The sequence below is a fragment of the Gavia stellata genome, unplaced genomic scaffold, assembly GCF_030936135.1.
Source record: "Gavia stellata isolate bGavSte3 unplaced genomic scaffold, bGavSte3.hap2 HAP2_SCAFFOLD_59, whole genome shotgun sequence".
NCBI lineage: Eukaryota > Metazoa > Chordata > Aves > Gaviiformes > Gaviidae > Gavia > Gavia stellata.
In genome coordinates this window covers 102212-123552 of record NW_026776859.1, presented here as the reverse complement: position 1 = coordinate 123552, position 21341 = coordinate 102212, and the positions used below count along the sequence as shown (strand labels likewise).

The window sequence follows — 21341 nt, the reverse complement described above, 5'->3', positions numbered from 1 at the left end:
GCAGTGGTGGGGCAGCTAGAACAAAATGCACAAACCAAAACCTCCTCAGCTCTGCTCTGCATTCGGGTGATTTGGGAGGGACAATGCTGAAAAGCTCTTTGATATCAAAAGTGGATTTAATCCGAAATCACCTTGTGTTCCTACTTACTTATTGGTGTAGGGCAGGACTGCATCCTGCAGAGCCCGCAGCAGAGCTCCCTTCTCCCAGGGGCACCCTCAGCCAGCACCAACCACAGCTTATGAAAGGAACCTGCAAAAGGTCTTCCTGAAAGGAGAGAGGAAATTTTGGAGGTTTCCACGAGAAACTGAATAGATTTTGTTCAGATGAATCTATCCTAACTTATGTATATTCCTTCTAGGACAGGATCCCATGCCCAGAGAAAGAAAATGTCCAACAGCAGTTCCATCATGGATTTCATTCTTCTGGCATTCGCAGACATGCGGGAGCTGCAGCTCTTGCACTTCTGGCTCTTCCTGGGCATCTACCTGGCTGCCCTCCTGGGCAACGGCCTCATCATCACCGCCGTAGCCTGTGACCACCGCCTCCACACCCCCATGTACTTCTTCCTCCTCAACCTCTCCCTCCTCGACCTGGGCTCCATCTCCACCACTCTCCCCAAAGCCATGGCCAATTCCCTCTGGGACACCAGGGCCATCTCCTACCAAGGGTGTGTGGCCCAGCTCTTTTTCTTTTTCTTCTTTATTTCTGCTGAGTATTTTCTTCTCACCGTCATGGCCTACGACCGCTACGTTGCCATCTGCAAACCCCTGCACTACAGGACCCTCCTGGGCAGCAGAGCTTGTGTCCACATGGCAGCAGCTGCCTGGGGCGGTGGGTTTCTCAATTCTCTCCTGCACACGGCCAATACATTTTCATTACCACTCTGCAAGGGCAATGCTGTGGACCAGTTCTTCTGTGAAATCCCCCAGATCCTCAAGCTCTCCTGCTCACACTCCTACCTCAGGGAAGTTGGGCTTCTTGTGGTTGGTGCGTGTTTAGCTTTTGGGTGTTTTGCTTCCATCGTGCTGTCCTATGTGCAGATCTTCAGGGCCGTGCTGAGGATCCCCTCTGAGCAGGGACGGCACAAAGCCTTTTCCACGTGCCTCCCTCACCTGGTTGTGGTCTCCCTGTTTCTCAGCACTGCCATGTTTGCCTACTTCAAGCCCCCCTCCATCTCCTCCCAGTCTCTGGATCTGGTGGTGGCAGTGCTGTACTCGGTGGTGCCTCCAGCAGTGAACCCCCTCATCTACAGCATGAGGAACCAGGAGCTCAAGGGTGTTGTGAGGACAGTGATTTCAAGGACTTTTTTCAGTAGTCATAAACTTCCCATCTATCCACAAATGACTCCCATGGGAACGCATTCTAAGCCTATACTTTGTGAAGGGTTTTATTATCATTAACATCATTATAATTATATTCATAATTTTCATCATCTTTATCCTTATAATTATCACTATCATTATTGCTGTTTTTATTTGTGGTTATTACGTTCCTACACAACGTTTTAGATTCGGGTCACTTCTCCTGTGGAATGAATCTTCTCTGCCTTGCCTGTTGCATGTATACAGGTATGTCTAATGCTGGGTCAGTGCTGACTCACTCACAGCAGCTCTTTCATAAATGGGTTTTCCCCAGTGCAGTTCCTGAAGCCTCGCCTTGTCTTCCAAAGCTGTTGCCAAGGATGGACATGAGCAACCTCACCCCAGAAAGGGCCTGTTGCTCCATGGATTCAGGAGCAAAGAGCTCAATGTCATGTGGTGACCTGTTAGAGACCAAGGTTTGGATTTACGTTTCTAGTTACAGTGGAGATGGTGAATGGTCACTGAGGTACATACGTGGGGCTGTCCCACATGGGGGACTTATCCCAGGGCTTCCAGCTATGGCAGGCGATGTCCTTACGGACGGGAGTCTGGAGTTGCCTGGGGCATCTCCATGGGCAGCGTGTGCTTGGGGTGGGCAGTGACTTTAGCCCCACGAAGTGAGAGATCGCCCAAAATGGAGTCACCCAAAGGGAAAGTGCTGAACCCAGGGTTCTAGAGGAATCGAGGGCTCTGCAATCCCCGGAGAGGCAGTGGGCACCAAGCAGGTATGAAAAAGGAAGACTGGAAAGTGCTTCATGTGTCCTTCAGGCACAAATGAACACATCTCCTGTCCTCCGAAAAGCACCATAGTCCCTTCAAGCACCTGCCACATCCAGAGACCCCCAGGGAGGCGGATTAGCAGTAGTGATCCCCATCCAGCCCAGGACCCTGCAGCAAACATGGGGAGGGGGCCAGGAACCGTCCAGCCACATCAGAGGAGAGGTGGGGGAAGTTGAGGTGGCAGCTGTTGTGGCCTGGAAATTGCCTGGGGGAGAAAAATTCTGGCATTCCGCTCATCAGCGGTAGCGTCCAGACTCTGGTTAGCCTAAAACATGTTCACAGTGCAGAGCCAGAAGTCCTTTCTGTCCTGGTGCTCCACGAGGCCTGGGAAGTGGATGAGGAAGAATTGGTGTCCCTCACGCCCCACCCCTTCGTGCCATCATCCCTCCTGAAGCGTGGCATTGAAAGAGAGGCTGGGAACCTTTGTCAGGGCTTGCACTGAAGGAAGCGCAACCATGGGAGTTTCCTGTTGTCCCTCGGTCCCTGTGGCCAGCACCTGCCCTTGAGACAGTCTCCCTCCACCCCCTACGCTGGCCCAAAAGTCACCCCCAAGCCTGACCCTTTGTACCGTCCATTTCCAGCCCTGGCCATTCACCGTGGTCCAGCTGTGGGCTGATCATTTCAATGTGACCGGCTCCGCCTGCACTGGGGGAACATCCAGCCCTTGCCTGGCTCACACAGGCCCAGACCCTGGCAGAGCCCACAGCAGGGCCGTCTACGAACCCCTGCATGGGATATGGCCAAGTCTGGGGAGGGACCAGTGCTGGGGAGGGCTGCCAAAGCAGGAGGGCTGCAGAGGGATGTGGCACCGAGGTCTACTGGGCAGACCATACCAGGGGGACGGTTTCCCACCCTGCCCTGTTGATGCCTGCACAGCTGGGCTGCGGGGCAGCAGAGCTGCGCTGGTGCAGGGATGAGAACAAGCGCCATGATGCTCCAGGAAGCTCCCACACTGCCAGGACACCAAAATTACCCTCAAAATAGGCTCAGACAGGCAGGGCTGTCACCCTACTCACCGCACTGGCGGTGCAGGGTGAGCACCACCCGCTCCAGCTCTGCCAGCAGACTCTCTGAAGCCAGAGCAGCTCCCCACAGTCAGGATCGGACTCACTAGTGCTCGCAGGCTTGGGGGTGCCTTGGGGTTGCAGCCCCTGGCACCACTTGCCAGGAGGCCCAAGACACGAGGGCCAGCATCGGCTCCCTCTGCCGCAGCCCATGGTGCCTCCTTTCCTGTGTCACCATCCTCTCTCGGGAGCACCGCTGGGTGCATTGCTCCCTGCCTTGGTTGAAGGGAAGCTGCTGGAGGTCTCGTCTGCTGTCCCCCATGGCCACTGGCTCTGTCCCAGCATCAGCTCACATTCACTACCGCAATCCTTCTGAAAGGCACGTCTTTGCTCGGATCTGGCCACCACAGCCTGCCTGCATGGTTCCAGAGGGTGCCAGCAAGGCTGTGCTTGGACAGTAGGTTGTGATGTAAGGGTGATGATCTGGCTGGGGATCATAAGGAGAAGGAAAAGACAAGAAACCATAAAGACAAGAAGCAGTAAGGGGGATTTCTTATCAGGTTAAGAAAGAAAAAACCCCATGTACATCTATATACTCATACACATATAGATATACACTTATTTCAGCATATATATACACATACATCACCATGATAGAGATTTTCAAAACTCAGCTGGAGAAAGCACTGACCTGCCTGATCGAACTGTAAACTTCTCCCTGCCCAGAGCAGACCTCCAGATGTCCCTTCTGATGCAAAGCCTCAAGGAAGAAGGGCCTGGACATGGACTCGGGGGTAGGGGACACTGCTGTATGTTGAGGCATTGCTGCCATTTATCATCACTGGTCCACCCTGTCCTCAGGGTTGCAACGTGAGGGAGATCCTCCTCAGAAGGAGGCTCTGCTCCAAGGGATACCAGGAGTCCAGCTGGTGCGGGGATACTACAGAAAAGATCTCAGAAACACTGCCAGGCAGTGCAGAACCACAGAATCCCAAAATAGTTGGGTTTGGAAAGGATCTCGATGTTACAATTCTGTAATACAAAAACTCATCTACACAATGTATGTAGGTGAGCAGGCACTTCTTTACTGCAGCGCTGGACGCACAGGGGATCACTCCACCACCTGTGGGTGCTTAGTTTCTCCACTACAAAAGCTACATTCAATCAAAGTATACATATTCATTGTATTTCCAAGAAACAATTAACAGAGTCATACAATTTCCAAGAACTCATTAATATATGCAAATGCTTCTGACGCATGCGCCTCCAGATACAGAGGTGGTGGTCTAAGGTCCTCTGGTGGTCGTCCGTAGTCTTCCTCGTGGTGTCCTCTAGTTGAACCCAATCTTTGCGCAGGCTCAGCTTAGTTGCAAAATTCCATTCTTGGAATCTTCCTAAGTTTTCCTCGGTTTACTGACCAGGCCTACAACTTATCATTCTCTTGACACCAAATCCTACCTATTCACAATGCTACATTGTTCAACAGTTAGTTTATAATTAAATCACAGATAAATCATACCTAGTTACCATCACACAAAATACATAATTTAATTTCTCATTAATTGCTCTCTTGATTATACCATTCTATCAATATCCATACTTAAAATAATCCATGGTTATTTCTTTTAATATCTATTGATTGGCATTCTTGATATCCGAATCAAGATGGGAAAGGTAAGGAATTTTCCAGGCAGCATCACCGGTGCATATCAGGTCACATTGTCACGGGACTCAAACAAAACTTCTCTATTTGATTCTTCATTGTTCCATCTCGTTACAGAATCACAGAATCACAGAATCAGTACGGTTGGAAAAGACCTGTAAGATCATCGAGTCCAACTTGGGGGAAAAAAAAAAAAAAAAAAAAAAAACAACCACAAAACCCACAACAATAACAAGCCACAACCCACCCAACACCACACAGCACCATGTCCATCAAGCTACATCCCACAATGCCACATCCACACGCTTCTTGAATACCTCCAGGGAGGGTGACTCTACCACCTCCCTGGGCAGCCTATTCCAGTGTTTCACCACTCTCTCAGTGAAGAACTTTTTCCTAATGTCTAGCCTGAACCTCCCCTGTCGCAACTTGAGGCCATTTCCTCTAGTCCTGTCACTAGTCACTTGGGAGAAGAGACCAACACCCACCTCTCTGCAACCCCCTTTCAGGTAGTTGTAGAGAGCGATAAGGTCTCCCCTCAGCCTCCTCTTCTCCAGGCTAAACAACCCCAGCTCCCTCAGCCGCTCCTCATAAGACTTGTGTTCCAGACCCCTCACCAGCTTCGTCGCCCTTCTCTGGACACGCTCCAGCACCTCAATGTCCTTCTTGTAGTGAGGGGCCCAAAACTGAACACAGTATTCGAGGTGCGGCCTCACCAGAGCCGAGTACATAGGCATGATCACCTCCCTGCTCCTGCTGGCCACACCATTTCTGATACAAGCCAGGATGCCGTTGGCCTTCTTGGCCACCTGGGCACACTGCTGGCTCATATTCAGCCGGCTGTCGATCAACACCCCCAGGTCCTTTTCTGCGGGGCAGCTTTCCAGCCACTCATCCCCAAGCCTGTAGCGTTGCCTGGGGTTGTTGTGGCCGAAGTGTAGAACCCGGCACTTGGCCTTATTGAACTTCATCCGGTTGGCCTCAGCCCATCGATCCAGCCTGTCCAGATCCCTCTGCAGAGCCTTCCTACCCTCAAGCAGATCAACACTCCCTCCCAACTTGGTGTCGTCTGCAAACTTGCTGAGGGAGCACTCTATCCCCTCATCCAGATCATCAATGAAGACATTAAACAAGACCGGTCCCAAAACCGAGCCCTGGGGGACTCCGCTTGTGACCAGCCGCCAGCTGGATTTCACCCCATTCACCACAACCCTCTGGGCTCGGCCATCCAGCCAGTTTTTTACCCAGCGAAGAGTGTACCTGTCTAAACCACGGGCCGCCAGCTTCTCTAGGAGAATACTGTGGGGAACAGTGTCAAAGGCTTTGCTGAAGTCCAGGTAGACAACATCAACAGCCTTCCCCTCATCCACTAGGCGGGTCACCTGGTCATAGAAGGAGATCAGGTTGGTCAAGCAGGACCTGCCTTTCATGAACCCGTGCTGGCTGGGCCTGATCCCTTGGGTAACCTGCACGTGTCCCGTGAGCGCCCTCAAGATGAGCCTCTCCATAACCTTCCCCGGCACCGAGGTCAGGCTGACAGGCCTGTAGTTCCCCGGATCCTCCTTCCGACCCTTCTTGTAGATGGGCGTCACGTTGGCAAGCCTCCAGTCATCCGGACCTCCCCCGTTGACCAGGACTGTTGATAAATGATGGAGAGCGGCTTGGCAAGCTCCTCCGCCAGCTCCCTCAGCACCCTTGGGTGGATGCCATCAGGCCCCATAGACTTATGAGTGTCCAGGTGGCATAGCAGGTCGTTAACTGCTTCCTCCTGGATCATGGGGAGCCTATTTTGCCCTCCATCCCTGTCATCCAGCTCAGGGGGACGGATACCCTGAGGATACCCGGTGTGGCTGTTAAAGACTGAGGCAAAGAAGGCATTAAGTACCTCAGCCTTTTCCTCATCCTTCGTGACAACGTTCCCCGCCGCATCCAGTAGAGGATGGAGATCCTCCTTGGCCCTCTTTTTGCTGTTAATGTATTTATAGAAGCTTTTTTTGTTGTCCCTCACGACCGTGGCCAGGTTGACCTCTAGCTGGGCTTTCGCCTTCCTAATTCCCTCCCTGCATGACCATTACGATTAGTTCCTTAATAGGGAACAGTGACTCCCTGGGGAGGTTCCTATGGTTATTGGTTCAAACTTAACAATCCTAACTTAGGCATTTGTATTTTACTGTTTTATTTATTAATCAAACTTAACCTTTCTATATCATCAAATCTTGTTCATTTAGACATCAGAGTATTTGCAACAGTATGGCATCCATTGTCATGCCCAGGCCCTTTTGCTCAGACCACTCCTCACCCAGTCAGGTCGCAGCCCACACTGCTGCACAGGGTTATTCTGTCCCTGGTGCAGAGCTTGTCGCTTCTCCTTGTCGATCTTCGGGAGGGTTTGGGGGTTTTTTTGACCAAATCCCCAAGTGTGTCCGGGTCCCTTTGGGCTGGAGCCCTGTTGTGCCAGCATATAGGGTACGTTTGCTGATGGCAAAGAGGAACTGGAGAGGCTCCAGAGGCGATCTGCCAGGATGGAGTTTGGAGCCTGTGTAGAGAGCCTGAAGGTGCTGGGCTTCTTTAGCCTGCTGAAGTGGGGACTCAGGGTGCTACAGTAGTAGCCTGCAAGAGCTTGAAGGGTGCATTCAGAAATGATAGAACTTTTCTTGGTAGTGAGAAGAGAAGGAAACCTCCACAAGGTGCAGCTTGGAACGTTCAGACTGGAGGTGAGGAAAAAGAAGTCTCACTCAAAGGGTAGCTTTGTGGTTCAGAAGGTCACCCAGAGGGAGTCTGGATCAGCCCATGGCTTTGTGTTTCAAGGAACAGCCAGCAAGAGTAGAGAGACATCAGTGAAGGTATACAAATGCTGGGATGAGAGCCAGGTGGGAAAACAAGAAGGGTGTCAACAGCCTGAAGGGAAAGAGGTGCGGGCATGGGACAGTGTAGGACAGCCTGCAGTAGAGATGGCCAAGGGCTCTATCAAGGCTGAAAGGTCCAACAGGACGGAGGTCTTTGTCCTCTTGGCTATAGCAGTTGCCTGTGCCACCAAGACCAGTGAGATGAAACTTTGAGGGTAGCAGGATCAGCCTTCCCAGGGCCTGGGGGTCAGGGTTTGGCCTTTCTGCTTCATGAAATGAATAAAGGGTTATTTTTTATTTTAAAGGCAATATTTCATTACTTTTTAGTTTAGAGAAGAGTTTATAACAGCATTCTCCAAGTGATAGTGATCTAGGGTGTCTCCTCAGGAGGTCTGGACAAGTGGTTCCCTGAGGTCTGTCACAGTATGGACAACCTTGCTCCTCACCTCCCCAACCCCACCATTTCTCTCATTCTCCCCCTGGGACTTGCATCACCTTTCCTTACATCAGACTTCTGCACCAAAGTCTGCAGCTGGAAGCTACAGCTCCTTTGCACCATCTCCCGCCTGCTTTCCTTAGAGAACTGGCGGCACACAGGCACAGGAGATTTTTTCCTATTTGCAAGCAAAGACAAGCAAAGCGCGGTAAAGTTTCATAAACAATAAAACACACTCCTCCACCATATGCGGAGTACAAGCTGTCCCGAATGAGGTTGCCTTTCTTCAGGGGATAATCTTATGAGAAATATTTCAGGTAGGTAGGTGCAAAAAGGTAGATATAAACACAATGAAAGAGTTGCCTAAGGAGACAATTAGACTGTTGAAAGACACGTAAGCTTTTACTCCCTGAAGCTCAAAGCAGCAGCTGAGGTGAGAGGTATCTGAATGAACAAAGAATAAAGGAAGGAGAAAACTGGAGAATAATGGAACTGGACTTTGCCCAGCCAGTCTGCATCTGAAGAGATGACTTTAGAAATGGTCATTGTATCCTGGACCGATGCAGATACATGAAAGAGTAGAGAAATTAAGTATGTGGTATCACAGGCAGAATAGTGGTAGTGACGTTAGAGGGGAAGATTGCTATTTCTTTGGAAATACACTTTTGAAAGGTCATGGGATTGGCAGAGGTCTCTTGTGAGAGAGAACAAGCCAATGTTGCACCCAGCTTTGAAGGAATCCAAAAGGGCAACCCCGGGAACCACGGGCTGTACAAGCTCACTTTGGTGAGGAGTGTGCCATCGACTAGAGTCCTCGTGGGTGACAATTCTGGGCACCTAAAAGAGGGTAACTGTCAACACGGACTTCCCAAGGGTAAATTATGCCTCATCGACCTGATAGCCTGCAGTTGTGCGTGAGGAGATAAAAAGCGGATGTCGTTTCCCTCAGCTTCAGCAAAACTCTTGGCATGGTCTCCCTCAACGTTCTTCTACCCAAGTTAGGCCATGACATTCTGGACGGGGAGACCAACAGATGGGCAAAACACCAGTTGGCCGATGAGGCTGAGAGCGCGCAGTGGTGAAGGGGTCATACCCTACCTGGAGGCCACTGGGACATACTGGGGCATTGTGGGGCAGCACAGGGGACTCTCCTGACCCTGTGCAGTTTAACATCCATGACCCGGAGGAGGCAACTCTCACCACATTTGTCGATGGCACTGAATGGGAGGACCATTCCTGTGGTCTAGGGATGCCATTCAGGGGAAACGTGACATGCAGAAGGACTGTCCTGTCAGGAACTTCATGAGCTACAAGAAGGACAAAGGCCAGATCCTGCATCTTGGATAGACTAATGCCCTGCAGTTGCAGGGCCTTGCGGATTGCCTTCCTGGGGGGTAGCTCTGCAGAAAAGGCCCTGGTGGTGCTGGGAGACAGAAGGCAAAACACGATCCCACCATGCGACCTGGCAGCCAAGGCAGCCAGCAGTGTCCGGGAGCGTATAAAGAGGAGCCTTGCCAAAAGAGTGAGGGAAGTGATTGTCTCCCCATGCTCATCGCTCGCTAGACCACCTGTACACCACTGTGGTAATTTTTGGGCCTCCACTGGCGAAGGGAAGGAGGGAGTAAGCATCTGGGTGGCTGCTGGGCAATCGGCCAGAGACAACCCACCACAGCAAGCAAGAAGATGTGTATAACTGGGAGGGAGTTCAGTGGAGAGTCACCGAGATGCTCAGGGGCTGGCGCACTTGCCTGGGAGGAGAAACTGAGGGAAAGGGCCTTGTTCAACCTGCCGAAGGGAAGGGCTTGGGAACCTCATAGTGACCTGCCAGTCCCTATGGGGAGGTTTACTGATGAAGGAGGTTCCCACAAGGAGAGCAAAAGCTGCAGTCCCCAAGGCCAGAGAGAAACGGGCCTGGGCTGTGCAGCCCCGGCAGGAGAGGGCTTTGCTCTCCAGGTGACTCTGCAGCACCGCGGGCCCTGTGGCACAGGAGAAGCTCATCTCCAAGAAGGAGAAGCTGCTGCTGCTGCTGCTGCTGAGAAAGTCCGAGGGGGAGGACAGCCTGTGATCCAGCCACGCTGTGGACATCATGCTGGGGGCCGACCGGCTGGAGAGCAGCTCTGCAGAGAAGCACCTTGGGGTGCCAGAGGAGAAGCAGCTGATCACGAGCCATCAGTGCACCCCTGCGGCAAAGGCCAAGAGCCTCCTGGGCTGCATTACGGAAAGCATTGCTGGCAGATGGAGGGAGGTGACCCTCCCCCTCCTGTCAGCACTGGTGAGGCCACATCTGGAGTGCGGTGTCCAGTGCTGGGCTCCCCATTACAGGAAACTGGACCTACTAAAGCAAGTCCAGCAAAGGGCCGTTAAGCTGGTTTAAGGGACTGGAGCGTCTTTCATAGAAGGAAAGGCTGTGAGATGTGGGACTGTTCAGTCTGGAGAAGAAAAGGCTTGGAGGGATCTTCTTAATGTATTAATTCCATCTGAGCCCAAGAAAACACTTTTTGGCTCTGAGGGCTGTCACTCACTAGAACAGGTTGCCCGGAGAAGTTGTGGAGTTTCCATCCATGGAGATATTCCAAACCCACCTAGATAAGGTGCTGAGCAACCTGCTCTAGCTGACCCTGCCTCAGCTGGGGGTTTGGACTAGATGATCTCCAGATGTCCCTTCTAATCTTAACATTTCTGTGATTCTGTGAGTATAAAGGAGAAAAGTAAGAGAGAAAGAAATGAACACCACATAGCCTTGACTGCAAATATGGTGGGATGTGATGGAGAAGACCCATGCTGGAGGAGGGGATAAGTGTGAGGTGGAAGGAGGGGCAGAGATGTTCTGTACTGACTGTTAACCCCCTCTTCACCATCCCCCCTGTGCCTCTTGGGCTTGGGCCGGGTAGATGAATTGAGAACAATGGAGGAGTTTGAGCCTGGGAGGAATTGTGAGCATTTCTGGTTTATTTTCTTTCTTCCATTGCCCTTTTGAGTCAGGAGAATGACTGAGCCTCTGGGTACTGCGGTGGCTGCTGCTAGCAACAACCCACCGCAGGACCGCATCAGGAGTGCTGCATCCAGATTGAGGCTTCCCTGCACAAGAAAGACCCTGACAGACTGGAGCGAATCCTGCAGAGGCCAGAAGGATGGCTGGGGCCTGGAGCACATTTTGGACAAGGAGAGGCCGAGAGAGCTGGCTTTTGAGAAATACTTCAGAGCAAAACACTGAAGGAAGGACCCAGGCTAGTTGGTGGGATGTCAATCCATGGAGATGTTCAGTATTTGTCAGGACAAGGCCATGAGCACCTGGCCTAGCTGGGGCTGTCTGAGAATGGGCTTGGCTGAGAGACCAGCTGTGGCAAGAGCTCTGAGACTTGTGTGTAACGAGTGTCAGTAGGAAACTGGTTCCCTTTTTATTAAGAATGGCAGTGGAGTTGGGTATCACTGAGCCCCAGAGGAGGACAGAGATGACCATGCAGATAAGGTCCCTCGACAGGGCTGGGGTGTATGACCAGACAAGGAAATGGCCAGTGTGTGGGATCGATCTGGTACAATTTTGCTGGGGCAGCTTCCCCAAGGTGTCCAGGGAACGTGGCACAGATGAGGCCCCTCTCTTCCGCACCTTTGGTGCCTTGCTTCCTTCACCATGACACCTGGCTCTGCACGGTGAGCACACTGCTGTGTGCCCCCACCCTGCACACTCACTCAGCTGAGCTCTACACTGGCGTTTTCCTCTCCCAGGCTCTTCCCAGCCCACCTCAGTCCCACCCCAACTCTCCCCACAACCCCTGCCCTCTCCCCAGTCATACCAAGCACAGCAGACCAGTCTGGGCTGACCCCACGGCAGTGCCCACCACAGTCGCTGCAGAGCTCTGGGCACTGACCCCACAGCCCCAAGACCCTCTGAAGGGCACAGCAGGTCCTGGGGGGCAGAGAGGGGTCTCAGCCTCCCCATCAGCCCCAGGGCTTGTGCTGCCCTCAAGAGAATGTGGAAACAGAGGCTAGGCACTCTCTGGCTCTCCTGAATTCATATTGTCGGTGATCCCCAACCCTGACCGAATTTGCCCCCTCCTCTGCTCCCACCAGCCCCACTCCCCAGGGCAGCACAACAGTCCTGGCCCTGGGGGTGCTCAGGCAGCTCCTGCACCTCTCCAGTCTTCCCTCCCTGTGCCTGCTGGCTCCCCACTGACTCCCATGGCACTGCAGAGTTCTTGTTCGTGGATACCTCAATTTAGTGCTCTGCTTTTAGGGGACTTCACCTCTGAGGGTGTTTCACCTTCTGTGTCTCCATTGACTCCTGACCCCAGGGCACATGGCTGGTGCCCGTCCTCTCCTGACCCCTCCAAATTAATTTCCAGAGAGTCTGCTAAATGCCATGAGTCCTGACATTCATGAAGCAGCCTGAGGAGATAAAGGGGAGCTCAGGCACCAACTCCACTGCCACTGGACACCAAGAAGAGCCTTTAAAACCAGAACATTTGGTCCAATGGAACCCAAATGTACGATGAGCTTTACCCCAAAAACATTGAGAACAGAAGGAGAAGAGACTCTCTAAAAGACCAATTCTTTGGACATTTTATTGGCAGTGACTTTGGAGGACAGCCCAGGCTCCAAGCACTGCTCTTGGGAGATGACCTTTTATTGAAGAGCTGCTCTTGGACAGGTCATATTTGACACAGTGTAGTGTGAGGGTGAGCCACAACAGGATCAAGCCTCAAAAGAACTAGCATAAACCGAGAAAATTCTACAGAAGTAGGGTTATCACAAAAGAAAAAAAGCAGACTCATGGCCTAAGATAAACACGGAAAAATGTGAAGAGAAGGGGAGGCAGGTTATTGTTGGTAAGCATCCATGTGGCCAGTTTCCATAGGGCATCCTTGAGCTCCTGGTTCCTCATGCTGTAGATGAGGGGGTTCACTGCTGGAGGCACCACCGAGTACAGCACTGCCACCACCAGGTTCAGACCAGGGAAGGAGATGGAGTGGCACTTCAGGTAGGCAAACATGCCAGTGCTGATATACATGGAGACCACGGCCAGGTGAGGGAGGCACGTGGAAAAGGCTTTGTGCCGTCGCTGCTCAGAGGGGATCCTCAGCACAGCCCTGAAGATCTGCACATAGGACAGCACGATGGAAGCAAAACACCCAATTGCTAAACAGGCACTAAACACAAGAAATCCAACTTCCCTGAATTCGGAGTGTGAGCAGGAGAGCTTGAGGATCTGGGGGATTTCACAGAAGAACTGGTCCACGGCATTGCCCTTGCAGAGTGGTAATGAAAATGTATTGGCCGTGTGCAGGAGAGAATTGATAAACCCACTGCCCCAGGCAGCTGCTGCCATGTGGACACAAGCTCTGCTGCCCAGGAGGGTCCCGTAGTGCAGGGGTTTGCAGATGGCAACGTAGCGGTCATAGGCCATGACAGTGAGAAGAAAATACTCAGCAGAAATAAAGAAGAAAAAGAAAAAGAGCTGGGCCACACACCCTTGGTAGGAGATGGCCCTGGTGTCCCAGAGGGAATTGGCCATGGCTTTGGGGAGAGTGGTGGAGATGGAGCCCAGGTCGAGGAGGGAGAGGTTGAGGAGGAAGAAGTACATGGGGGTGTGGAGGCGGTGGTCGCAGGCTACGGCGGTGATGATGAGGCCGTTGCCCAGGAGGGCAGCCAGGTAGATGCCCAGGAAGAGCCAGAAGTGCAAGAGCTGCAGCTCCCGCGTGTCTGCGAAAGCCAAAAGAATGAAATCCATGATGGAGCTGCTGTTGGACATGTTCCTCCTCTGGGTATGGGGACCTGTTCAAGGAAGAAAGCACAAAGTTAGGATAGATTCATCTGAACAAAATCTATTCAGTTTCTCGTGGAAACCTCCAAAATTTCCTCTCTCCTTTCAGGAAGACCTTTTGCAGGTTCCTTTCATGAGCTGTGGTTGGTGCTGGCTGAGGGTGCCCCTGGGAGAAGGGAGCTCTGCTGCGGGCTCTGCAGGATGCAGTCCTGCCCTACACCAATAAATAAGTAGGAACACAAGGTGATTTCCGATTAAATCCACTTTTGATATCAAAGAGCTTTTTAGCATTGTCCCTCCCAAATCACCCGAATGCAGAGCAGAGCTGAGGGGGTTTTGGTTTGTGCATTTTGTTCTAGCTGCCCCACCACTGCTGAGGAGTTTTGGAGTCCTTGGCATTCCTGCTGCACTCCAAGTGAAATCTTGTGGGTGCTGACAGGCAAAGGGACTGTCCCTCAGTGCAGAGTGAGGACTGACGGTGTGTCCATCAGCCCTGCTCTCAGCTGCCCTGTGCTGGCACCTCCTTGAGCTGGAGGACAATAACACTCAGGTGTTCCCCCCACAAGATCCAGGACAATGCTGAGAGCTGAGGAGTCCAGTTTCCAAGTGCGGATCTCCAAACCCCGCATCCCATCTCATCGTAGCAGAGGAGGCTCTCAGCTCTGCCCTCCCAGCCAGGGACACCGAGGGCTCATTGCAGCTGCCCACATCCAGCCCTCCAGCAGCATTTCCTTGGCCTTAGCCTCGCAGTGTCTTCTCTGTTGGGCACTTGGAAAACACAGTGATGCTGTGGGAGAGTTGTGACCCTCTGGAGGGCAGCCTGCAGCCCTGCAGGACCCCCAGGGAAAGAGTCAAATGTCCTAAATTTGGGATGTCCTGAAGGGAGGGTCAGATCTTTTCCAGCCCCACACACTGTAGTGACTCAGAGCTGCAAAAATCGGGAGGGGGTTTGGTTGCTTTTCCTGCATGGAAAAATCTGCATGACAGGACCCACAGCGCTGGTGTCTCAGCTGAACTTGCATTCTTACCCCCCCTCTTTGTTGTTCAAGCTGCTGGGAAGGCAACAGAAGGCCAAGTGCTTGTGACACTGAGGGTGGGGAGCAATGTTGTGTGGGAGAAGAGACCAGGGAAGGTGCTTGCACTGCAGGGGATGGCAAGGAGGTACCTGAATCCCCCCTCCCACTACCTTTCTAGGATCTCCACCTTCTCCCTCTCTGACAATGTCTCTGCTGCCTGGAGCTGTCTCTGGCAGGAACTATTTCTCTGTGCCCAAGTCTCCTCCCTCTCAGTGCTCACAGAGAGAGAGCCCCGTCCCACTCACTGTGTGCTCAGCTCTGCCCTGCAAACACCTCCTGGCAGTAGGGAACTGCTCCGGGGGCATCTCGGTCTGTACAGGGGCTAAGGAGCAGCTCAGGTAAGTCCTAAAGAGAATGGGAATCTCTGAGTCTCCTCAAGAGTGGAAAAATAAATTTTCATCTCCCACTTCCCAGCCAGGCAACCAAGAGGACTGATCTCAAAGCACACTGCTTCCCTTTCAAGTCATTCCCCACTTTGACCGTCCTCTTGAAAAGTCTCCTTGGAAATGGCCTCAGGGTGATCCCCAGGGGTGCAGGGACCCTCCTCGGAAGGACAGCCTTGGGCACTCCTGGCTGCACACGCAGCTTTGCACCCCTACAGTCATCCCCACGACAAGGAAACCACCATTCCCTGTCCCACTGAGCGTGCAGCTGGGAAGCCATGCTCAAGAGCACGTCCTCCTCCTCTACACTAGGGAAACTGTGAGAATCCTCCTGCCAGAGCCTACAGACCGTGGGATGAACCAGCTCAAGGAGATCCCTCCAGAAACACGAAGCTCATTGCCCTGCAGCCAGAGACTTACCATGTAGAGGACTGTGAGGATTTCTGCTTGAAGGAGCCCTCATCCTCCTCCCACTGCACACTGCCTTTAAAGTCTCTCTGCCTCCCTCCTCTCCCCTCGGTGCCTGCAGGCAGTGCCCTCAGCCCTGCTGCGCTTTGCAGAGGAGCTGCTCCTGGGCAGAGCTGTCTCTCTGCAGCGCTGCCCGCTTGCCATCAGCTCCCTCCCTCCATCCCAGGAGCCCAGCCCAGCTCAGCAGCAGAGGACCAGCCCAAGGCGGCACTTTCTCTGCCCCCTCTGGGCTCCCTCCAGGTGTCCCTGGGGCTCCAGGGGAACCTGCTGTGAAACAGGCTGAAGGGATCACTCATCTTCCCTCCCATAGCTGGGGAGAGAGACTTCTTTCCAGCAGTGTCACTTCTCCCATCAGAGATAGAGTTAGGTCTAAAAATAACCGTTTATATTTTATTGTCAGTCAGGACACCCAGACAATGACAGGCAGGGATCTTCTTTACTCCTGCTGAGGGATAGGATTCAGCTGAGTCAGTTGAGGCATCTCATCCTGTGTTTCTATTGCTAGCACTGCAAGGGGACTCAGCTCCCTCCCATGGCTGCCACAACCGCACAGGAGGTGGGATTCCTCCGCCTCAGTTCTGGTGTGCATTGAACAGGCACCTGCATGTGAGCTGCTTGTCTCAGCTCCTGTGCTAATTAATGAAGATGTAGGTCAGGAGTTGGCTCTTCAGATGAAATGCCTGGTGACATCTGAGGTGCCAGAGGTTGGCCAAGGCATGTGCAAGACGACTGCACTTGTCTCTATTTACTCTTTTCTTGGCAGCCTATGTTGCCATCTGTATCATAGGCAGAGTTAAGTTTCTCTCTCTCTTTTCCAGCAGCTGGGTTGACTAGATCTCCATTCACTATAATGACGGTTTTCATCCCCACGTTGCCTAATCAAATTCCGGACAGTTACTGTATTTAATGTCCAAATAGAGGCCTGTAGTGTTATGTGGATGCCAAGGCTCTCACACGTAACTGCATGTGGCTGGCAGGTACAGCACAGCAAAGCCATCCCCATTAAGAGTTCCTTTGTGCGAGAAACTGATTACCACCCCTGCAGCGTGGCAAGGTCTGTTCCTTCTCCAGCCAGTCGATGTAGGGCAGTCCAGGAACACAAGGCACATCACACCGGGTCTCCACTCATGTGCCTACACTCTCAAATTGCTCTTTTTTCTCTCCACCAACCCTTACTCACCCCCTGGATAACACAGCCAAGGAGCAGACCAACAGTTTTCACAGTGGGCCTGTCAGCAGCACCTTGGCATTCCTGGAGATCAGCTTCACCTCTGGCAAAGGCCCTCAGGGGCAGCACAGACACCACTGACAAAAAACCCGTTTCCTTCTGCGCTGCACTCCCCAGCCCTGTTTCTCTCTGGCCTTGGCACAGCAGGGTTTGCTCACTCTCTTGGCATCCCATTTCAGCTTGATGTTTCCATCTGGGGTCCACTCCCGCACATCTCTGCTCTGAAGCAAAGCCTTTGCACAGACGGGGTCTTGGACACTTGGTACCAGCTTTCCCTAAGACAAGTCAGAGCTTGGCCTGGGGCTACACCGGAGGGGCTACAGCCCAAATGCGCACTGATGCCCTCAGCCAGGGCACAGCCAGGACGAGCTGGAGCCTGTGCTTTTGACATCCATGGAGTAACGGCCAAGGCATGGGGGGACAAGTGACACAGCTTGGGGTGCTGCAATGGATGGGCAGAGGCTGTTCAGGAGAGACAGGCTGGAAGGACCTGGGGTGGGGTTCCCTCAGAGGGAAGAAGTTGCTGGGATGTCTGGAGCTCCTCTGTGGGGCAAGGGACAAGTTGGGTGAGCCCTTGTGAGTGAGGGTCAGAGGAGGGGCCAGTGAAGGTGACATCGTGGTGGGAGACGAGGAACCCACAGTCACGGTGGGGAAGTTGGCATAGACTTTTCTAAGCACCCCAAGGAAGTCTCGGCATGTAGAAGCCTGGTCCTCACTGGGGACTTGAATGACCCTGCCATTTTCTGGAAGAGGAACGCAGCAGCATGCAGACAGTCCAGGCAGCTTCTGGAGTGTCTTGGGAGAACGTCTTAGCACCGCTGGCAGATGGGCCAACAAGGGTCATGCCAACCTGGATCTGACACTTGCCAGCAAGGAAGAGCTGGCCAGTGAACTGAAGGTCAGCGTAAGCCTTTTCTGTCGTGACACTGAAATAGTGGGGTCCCAGCTCCCGAGGAGAGTGAGGAAGGAAAATAGAGACTGCAGATGCCGGATCTTAGAGGAGCAGACTTTGGCCTATTGTGGGGAGTTGTAGTGGGGTCTCATGGTCAGCAGCATTGAAGGGCAGCAGAGCTCCGTACAGCTGGTCTTCAAGGACAACGTCCTCCAAGCACGGAAATGGTCTATAGCAAAACTCAGTTGAAACCTGAAAGTGAATTCAAGGGCACCATAACGAGCTGTTACTACTTCAGGGACAGTGAAGGAAGAAGTACAGATAACATGGGATCACCCCTAAATTTAGTGAGAGTCGGTCTAAATAGACCTGAGATAGTTTATGTGCTCTTATCACCATCAAGGTCTCCCAGGCCTTGGTGCCTCAAGGCAGGACTCGAGAGGAAAACAGCCATCAGTGGATAGGAACCAAATCAGTAGCTACTTGAGGAAACCCAAATGTTACCAGTCAAAAGGGACAAGATGTATAAATCTGTGTTTACATAGAGGGAGAGAAAGTGTCATTACCTTGCTGGTCCATGGCCATGGCCTGTAAAAAAATCATGAGAATTTACAGACAAGTGTCAAAGCCTTCGTACCCAATTATTACACCAAGGTCTTTCCCACATATGTTTTTATTGGCCTAAGGGCATCCACTGTGGAAAGTGGACTGCAGAGGAGGTCAGGTGGACTTCATGTACAGCAGAGGAGTGTGTTTTATTTTTTATTGAACCAAGCCTTCTTTTGGTTTTGGGTTTTGGAATAAAGAACGATTGTTCTGTATCTGCGTGCAGCTCATTCTCCAAATAAAGCAAGTGGGAGTTGGTGTCCATGGGCTGAAACATGCAGCTACTGACTGCAGTGGAGAAAGCTCCAATTTGAAGAAAGGTGCTGCGAGTCCCAGGTGGCTGATGAGAGAACTGGTGGGGTTGGAGGGAGGGACAAAGGCTGCCCATAGGGTGTCTGACGTACAGGGTCTTGACTTCCATAGGTATTAGGACTCTATCAGGAGGAGTTCTGTGTCAATAAGAATTGGAGTTTGCTGACATCACTTAATGAATAAGCAGAAAAAGAATAATTGGAAAAAGAAGAAATTGTTTCTTACTGATATTGAGTATCGAAAACTTTTCACTTTGACTACACTCCGCAAACCTCTCAAATGAACCCCACAAGGACTGAGGAATTAGGGAAAGTTCTGCGCAGAGCCTTGGCTTGTTAGTGAGTTTTGCATGTTAAGGAGCCCTCTGGTGCCAAGTTCCTGAACTGCAGATACTGCAGGAAGGTTGAACAAGGCTCTGGAGAAGTAAAAGTCAGCACACAGCCTCCAGGTTTCTGAGGGTGTTAGTGGGCCCCAGCGAGGGCCATCCCTGGAGAGGCCATGGAGGGAATGACCAGAAAAGGGAAGATCCCTGGGGGCTGCTGAAGCAGGAACTCAGAGGCACTGGTTACAGGTGGAAAATCAAATGTGGAGGCAACTGTGAAAGGCCTTCATGCATTTCATCAAGGAAGGAGTAGATGTGGCACTGCAGGACATGGTTTAGTGGGCATGTGGTGTTGGGTTGATGGTTGGACCTGCTGTTCTTACAGGTCTTTTCCAACCTTAGTGATTCTGTTATTCTGTGATCAAGCAGGATGTTCAAGCCCTGACCCCCTAGGAATGGGGATCTGTTCCATATGGAATGCTCAGGGCTGCTGCTGGGGGCAGTGAGATGTGGGGGCATGTGATGCCAAGTGCAGGACAGCAGGAGGACTCCTCTGAGGCTCTATGGAGTGAGTGGGTGGGTGAAGAGGCAAGAAAGCGCTGGAGCTGTAGGGACCCGGTGTCCTCTTGGGGACCTCGGTGGAAGAGACAGCAGCCATAGTCGAAAGGACAAGGATTTCAGTTCTGTTGGGAGGTGCCAGCCCCAGCAACGGGGCCATCCCCACCACAGGCTGTCCTACACTGCCCGATGCCTCTGCCTCTTCCTTTGAAGATTTTATCCAGCACCCCTGCTTGCCCACATCACTGTCACCCCATGAGGTTCCTACTGGTCCATCCCTCCAGCCTGTCTATGCCCCTTGGGATGGCCACCCTGCCCTCCAGTGTAGTGTCTGTTCTCCTCAATGTGGTCTCTGCTACAAATGTTATGAATAATCCCTCTCTCAGCTCCTTCAGGTCATCAAAAAGACGTTAAACAGGGCCGGTTGCCGGGTAGACCCCAGCAGGACCCTGCTAGCTAGATGCCTGCAGGCAGAGAACCACGCATTGACCACGTAACCTTGAGCCCACCTGTCCAGCTCGTTTTTACCCATCTACCTATCCCCCCATGCAGACCATAATATCCTAACATCAAATATTGTGGGGGATGATGGCGAAAGCCTTGCTGACCTCCAGGTAGAAGACAACCACTGCTCTCCCCCGTGCAGCAATCCTCTCCTTTCTTCAGAAAGAGCAAAGAGGCTGGCCAGGCACAATCTCCCCTGGGTAAATCCCGTCACCTTCCTTTCAGACACCCAGAAAGGGGACGCGAGTGGACGTCCTCAGGGGCACAGCCTTCTGTTCCCCTGCTCATCCCTTGGGCATTTTTGAAAGGTGCGTACAATGTACAAAGGTGCTGCCAGTCATCAGGATGTTCCCCAGTCTCCATGACCTTTCAGAGGTGATGGAGAGTTTTCTCCCTGTGACAAAGGCCAGCTCGCTCAGCTCCCTGGGATGCCGCCCCTCCAGCCCCAGTGACCAGAAAGGATTGCGCTTGCTCAGTGACCCCTGACTTGATCCATATCCACTGCTGATTCTTTTCCTCCAGAGTCCTGCCTCAAGGCGCAAAGGCTTGGGAGACCTTGCTGGGGAAGACTAAGACAGAGGAGATATAGAGTACCTCAGCTCTGTCTACACCTGCTCTTACTAAGTGCAGCAGTGGCCACACGTTCTCTTTGTTTTTTTCTAAATCTCTTCCTGGAAGTGCTAACAGCTCCACTTGATGCCCTCGAACCTCTTGCAAGGGTCCACACCAGGGAAGCTTTGGCTTCCCTAAAGCCATCCCCATTTCTAAATTTGTCCCTGAGTCCTTGCATCCACCTCCGGAATGCTTCCTTTTTTCTGTGGAACTTCTTAATGAGTTCCTTCTTTAGCCAAGCTGCTCTCCTGAAATGGCTGGTTGTTTTCCTGCTTAGCGGTCTGGAAACGTCTTTGCTTTGAAGATGCTTTCCTGAAAGACCAGCTGTACTGAGCTCTGCTGCCCACGGGCTTACAACTAAAAGTCCCTTGAAGAGGCTAAACTCTTCCCCCACTATTTCACGGTCACTACAGCCCAGGCTCACACTGGTTTTCACATCCCTCATCAGCACTGCCTCTTTCGCAAGGACCAGATTCAGGCAAAGATCACCTTTGTTGGCCTGGCACCTGTGCAAAGAAGTGGTCCCAA

General features: G+C 52.3%; 2 protein-coding genes across 2 annotated transcripts; one reads left to right on the top strand and one right to left on the bottom strand.

Moving 5' to 3' along the window:
- Nucleotides 1–375: 375 nt before the first annotated feature.
- Nucleotides 376–1401, top strand: LOC132321336 (olfactory receptor 14J1-like). Its single transcript, XM_059834845.1, has one exon. It carries the CDS (start codon nucleotides 388–390, stop codon nucleotides 1399–1401), a length of 1014 nt encoding a protein of 337 aa, XP_059690828.1. The 5' UTR covers nucleotides 376–387.
- An 11458-nt stretch (nucleotides 1402–12859) lies between these two features.
- LOC132321335 (olfactory receptor 14J1-like) lies at nucleotides 12860–13855 on the bottom strand. The gene has a single exon (XM_059834844.1). The coding sequence runs from the start codon at nucleotides 13838–13840 to the stop codon at nucleotides 12860–12862; it is 981 nt and encodes a 326-aa protein (XP_059690827.1). The 5' UTR covers nucleotides 13841–13855.
- Nucleotides 13856–21341: the final 7486 nt, after the last annotated feature.